The 5,653-nt window shown below is 47.2% G+C and overlaps 1 protein-coding gene across 1 annotated transcript; it reads left to right on the forward strand.

Annotated features, from left to right (window-relative positions):
* The first annotated feature begins 809 nt into the window (after window positions 1-809).
* On the forward strand, window positions 810-4,525 carry LOC124043029 (leucine-rich repeat neuronal protein 4-like). The gene is made up of 3 exons (XM_046361214.1): window positions 810-981; window positions 2,676-2,894; window positions 3,394-4,525. Exons 1-3 carry the CDS (start codon window positions 968-970, stop codon window positions 4,409-4,411), a joined length of 1,251 nt encoding a protein of 416 aa, XP_046217170.1. The 5' UTR covers window positions 810-967; the 3' UTR covers window positions 4,412-4,525.
* The last annotated feature ends 1,128 nt before the right edge of the window (window positions 4,526-5,653 follow it).

Consider the following 5,653-nt stretch of genomic DNA (forward strand, 5'->3'; position numbering starts at 1 on the left):
TACAGGCTGTCTCGTCGTAGTCTGTGATCAGGCCTACCACCGTCGTGTCGTCTGCAAACTTAATGATGGTGTTGTAGTCATGCGCGGTCACGCAGTCTTGGGTGAACAGGGAGTACAGGAGGGGACTGAGCATTTAGTTGCCCCCTTGTTGAGGGTCAGTGTAGCAGAAGTGATGTTGCTTAACCTCACCACCTGGGGGGCTGCCCGTCAGGAAGTCTAGGAGCATACCTCTGCTCTCTGTTGCTGGGGGTCTGATGACTGAGCCACTGACGCCCCGAGACCAGATAAGACCCGTGTGTGTGTGTGTGTGTGTGTGTGTGTGTGTGTGTGTGTGTGTGTGTGTGTGTGTGTGTGTGTGTGTGTGTGTGTGTGTGTGTGTGTGTGTGTGTGTGTGTGTGTGTGTGTGTGTGTGTGTGTGTGTGTGTGTGTGTGTGTGTGTGTGTGCGTGTGCATCTGTAATCAGTATGAGCTGTGTCTTAGTTATGCAGGAGGGAGTATTCTAGGATGTTCTTAGGCCTGTGTGTCCGTGGCGATGGGAGCCTGGAATGTGACCTCACATCGCTAAGCAACAACTGTAAACCGGTGTGCCCATATATCCTCTCTCTCTCTCTCTCTCTCTCTCTCTCTCTCTCTCTCTCTCTCTCTCTCTCTCTCTCTCTCTCTCTCTCTCTCTCTCTCTCTCTCTCTCTCTCTCTGCACTTACACACACTCACACACACACAATCTTTGTGAAAAATGTGTGTGTAATCAAGTAACACTCCCAATTTTCACCCTGGTTGGCAGCAGCCCCCTCAGTCCTCTATCTCGCTGAAGGATATAAGACACAAGAGGACCAGACAGAACACGGCTTTAACAAGGCTCTATACAGCTTCACTGGAGACCTACAACTCCTCCCACGGGCCACAATACTCGTTACCTTCATCTTTCATTAGGGAACATTCTGGAACGAGTGTATGGTAGCAGGACAATGAGGATGTGTTGGTAAGTGTGTGTGTGTGTGTGTGTGCGTGTGTGCACGTGCGTGTGCTCGTGCGTGTGTGTGTTACTGTCATGTATGTCTTTACTGTCAATATACTGCCATGTATATCTATACTGCCATGTATATCTATACTGCCATGTATATCTATACTGCCATGTATATCTATACTGCCATGTATATCTATACTGCCATGTATATCTATACTGCCATGTATATCTATACTGCCATGTATATCTATACTGCCATGTATATCTTTACTGCCATGTATATATTTACTGCCATGTATATCTATACTGTCAATATACTGCCATGTATATCTATACTGCCATGTATATCTATACTGCCATGTATATCTATACTGCCATGTATATCTATACTGCCATGTATATATTTACTGTCAATATACTGCAATATATATCCATACTGCCATGTATATCTTTACTGTCAATATACTGCCATGTATATCTATACTGCCATGTATATCTTTACTGCCAATATACTGCCATGTATATCTATACTGCCATGTATATCTTTACTGCCAATATACTGCCATGTATATCTATACTGTCAATATACTGCCATGTATATCTTTACTGCCATGTATATCTTTACTGCAATGTATATCTTTACTGCCATGTATATCTTTACTGCCAATATACTGCCATGTATATCTTTACTGCCAATATACTGCCATGTATATCTTTACTGCCAATATACTGCCATGTATATCTTCACTGTCAATATACTGCCATGTATATCTTTACTGCCAATATACTGCCATGTATATCTTTACTGCCATGTATATCTTTACTGCCATGTATATCTTTACTGCCATGTATATCTTTACTGCCATGTATATCTTTACTGCCAATATACTGCCATGTATATCTATACTGCCAATATACTGCCATGTATATCTTTACTGCCATGTATATCTTTACTGCCAATATACTGCCATGTATATCTATACTGCCAATATACTGCCATGTATATCTATACTGCCATGTATATCTTTACTGCCATGTATATCTTTACTGCCATGTATATCTTTACTGCCAATATACTGCCATGTATATCTATACTGCCAATATACTGCCATGTATATCTTTACTGCCAATATACTGCCATGTATATCTTTACTGCCATGCATATCTATACTGCCATGTATATCTTTACTGTCAATATACTGCAATGTATATCTTCACTGTCAATATACTGCCATGTATATCTTCACTGTCAATATACTGCCATGTATATCTTTACTGCCAATATACTGCCATGTATAACTTTACTGCCATGTATATCTATACTGCCATGTATATCTTTACTGCCAATATACTGCCATGTATATCTTTACTGCCAATATACTGCCATGTATATCTTTACTGCCAATATACTGCCATGTATATCTTTACTGCCAATATACTGCCATGTATATCTTTACTGCCAATATACTGCCATGTATATCTTTACTGCCATGTATATCTTTACTGCCATGTATATCTTTACTGCCATGTATATCTTTACTGCCATAGCTCTGCTGTTAAACCTCTTAGTGCTGCTTCTAACTTTCCGTTGAAGAGCTGATGGCTGGGTTGGGACTGTGTGTGTTGTTGTTGTTCTCAGTGAGATGTCACCTCTTCACCTGATATCCACCTGGGCCTTCACTGTGTGTTGTTGTTGTTGTTGTTCTCAGTGAGATGTCACCTCTTCACCTGATATCCACCTGGGCCTTCACTGTGTGTGTCATTTGGACAACAGCTATAGGTGACCAGACTCCAGTCTTCGTCACTCCAAACACACTGACAGCCAGTGAGACGAACACACCCACAACCATCCAACCTAGCACAGACGGCCGTCCAACAGACATTAGCAGTCCAGACAGACGTATCTCCAACAGCATTCCAACAGACAGGTGAGTAGCTCTAACATCCACTGCTTTAGTCTAGGTCTGATAGATATGAATGGTTGAATCCAGTTTAGAACTGGAGTGATGTTTAAAAAAAAATACAAATATTGACCCTTTATTTAACTCGGCAAGTCATTTGAGAACAAATTCTTACTTACAATTACGGGCCTACCACCCGGGCCAAACCCGGCCGATGCTGGTTCAATTGTGCGCCGCCCCATGGGACTCCCGATCACGGCCGGTTTGTGATACAGCCTGGGGATCAAACCAGGGTCTGTAGTGGCGCCTCTAGCACTACGATGCAGTGCTTTTTTAGACCGCTGTGCCACTCGGGAGGTCTACGTTTGATAGCCCAGAGAGCTGTAGTCATAGGTCTGACGGATATGAATGGAGTTCAGGCTGAATCTAGTTTAGAACTGGAGTGATAGCCCAGAGAGCTTGTGCATTTTTCTTATCATTATCTTCAATACAGAGTTAATATATATTATGTTTACTGTGCTTACAGATATGAGAGGTTGGGGAGCTCCACACAGAGAGTTCTAGAAACAGTGAACGTGACGACCATCAAGACCAGTGCTGCCATGACAACAGTAGTAACCAGTGCATCAGTCCCCCCTAAAGGCTCAAGCACCCAGCCGCACATCCCTCACACAGTCATATCACCGGTGGCGACAAACCCCATGGCAACAACTCCAGCAGCATCTCGCGCCCCCAAAAAGCCACCCTGCTGTCCTCACCCCACTCGCATGCCCACCCTTCCCCCTCATCAGTTCATAGGTGACGAGGGCGACTATGACGATGAGTCTGAAGAAGAGGAGGAAGTAACGGAGGAGGAGGAAGGAGGCAAATTCATGAAGGAGAATCTGTGTGACTTTAACCCCTGCTTGCACCTGCAGAGACCCTGTCCAGAGGTCAGGGAGGCCAAGGGTCAGAGCTGCCGCTGTCCGGGCCTGACTCCAACCTCTGTGACCCCTGACCCTGTGGTGGCCCTGGAGGTGTGGGGGGTATGGCCTGAGGCTGTGAGGGTGCGTTGGTGCGCCCCCTACTCGGCTGTGAGTAAGTTTGGTGTGTGGGCGCTGAGAGAGAACGGCAGTGTGTTCAGTAACGGCAGCGTGAGCGCCTGGTCACGCCAGGCCAGTGTGTTCGGGCTAAAAGCGGGACGGAGATATGGAGTGTGTGTAAGCGCACTGAATGGAGCTGGAGCGTCACACACCCGCTGTGTGCCTGTGTCCACCCCAGTAGGTGTAGAGACGGTTGTGTTGTACGCGCTGACGGGACTGTGTGTAGCCCTGGGGATGACGGTTGTTGTGATGAGTGTGTTTCTTCACAGGATCTGGAAGATGCAAAACACACACTCTCTGATTGAGCCGCGGGCACACACACTCTACAGCCCACGTCTCACCAGCCTGGTTTCAATCACTAACCCGGCCTACACACACACAGACGAACACTCTGTGCCTCCCTCTGCACGATACACGCAGACAGACCAGCTGAAGTTATCCACTAACGTACGCAATGAATAATGACACCTGTAACCATACCTACCACCCTTACCCACGTACCTACCACCCTTACCCACATACCTACCACCCTTACCCACGTACCTACCACCCTTACCCACGTACCTACCACCCTTACCCACGTACCTACCACCCTTACCCACGTACCTACCACCCTTACCCACGTACCTACCACCCTTACCCACGTACCTACCACCCTTACCCACGTACCTACCACCCTTACCCACGTACCTACCACCCTTACCCACGTACCTACCACCTTTACCCACGTACCTACCACCCTTACCCACATACCTACCACACTTACCCACACACCTACCACACTTACCCACGTACCTACCACCCTTACCCACATACATACCTACCACCCTTACCCACACACCTACCACACTTACCCACGTACCTACCACCCTTACCCACATACATACCTACCACCCTTACCCACGTACCTATCACACTTACCCACATACCTACCACACTTACCCACATACCTACCACCCTTACCCACGTACCTACCACCCTTATCCACATACCTACCACCCTTACCCACGTACCTACCACCCTTACCCACATACCTACCACCCTTACCCACGTACCTACCACCCTTACCCACGTACCTACCACCCTTACCCACGTACCTACCACCCTTACCCACGTACCTACCACCCTTACCCACATACCTACCACACTTACCCACACACCTACCACACTTACCCACGTACCTACCACCCTTACCCACATACATACCTACCACCCTTACCCACACACCTACCACACTTACCCACGTACCTACCACCCTTACCCACATACATACCTACCACCCTTACCCACGTACCTATCACACTTACCCACATACCTACCACACTTACCCACATACCTACCACCCTTACCCACGTACCTACCACGCTTACCCATGTACCTACCACCCTTACCCACGTACCTACCACCCTTACCCACGTACCTACCACCCTTACCCACATACCTACCACCCTTACCCACATACCTACCACCCTTACCCACATACCTACCACTCTTACCCACGTACCCACCACCCTTACCCACATACCTACCACCCTTACCCACATACCTACCACCCTTACCCACGTACCTACCACCCTTACCCACATACCTACCAACCTTACCCACATACCTAACACCCTTACCCACGTACCTACCAACCTTACCCACATACCTACCACCCTTACCCACATACCTACCACCCTTACCCACGTACCTACCAACCTT

The sequence above is a fragment of the Oncorhynchus gorbuscha genome, linkage group LG09, assembly GCF_021184085.1.
Source record: "Oncorhynchus gorbuscha isolate QuinsamMale2020 ecotype Even-year linkage group LG09, OgorEven_v1.0, whole genome shotgun sequence".
NCBI classification, from domain to species: Eukaryota; Metazoa; Chordata; class Actinopteri; order Salmoniformes; family Salmonidae; genus Oncorhynchus; species Oncorhynchus gorbuscha.

Coding starts and splice junctions, on each gene's coding strand:
- LOC124043029 (XM_046361214.1), top strand. Junction 2,895..3,393: donor AACAGCATTCCAACAGACAG/GTGAGTAGCTCT, acceptor CTGTGCTTACAG/ATATGAGAGGTTGGGGAGCT.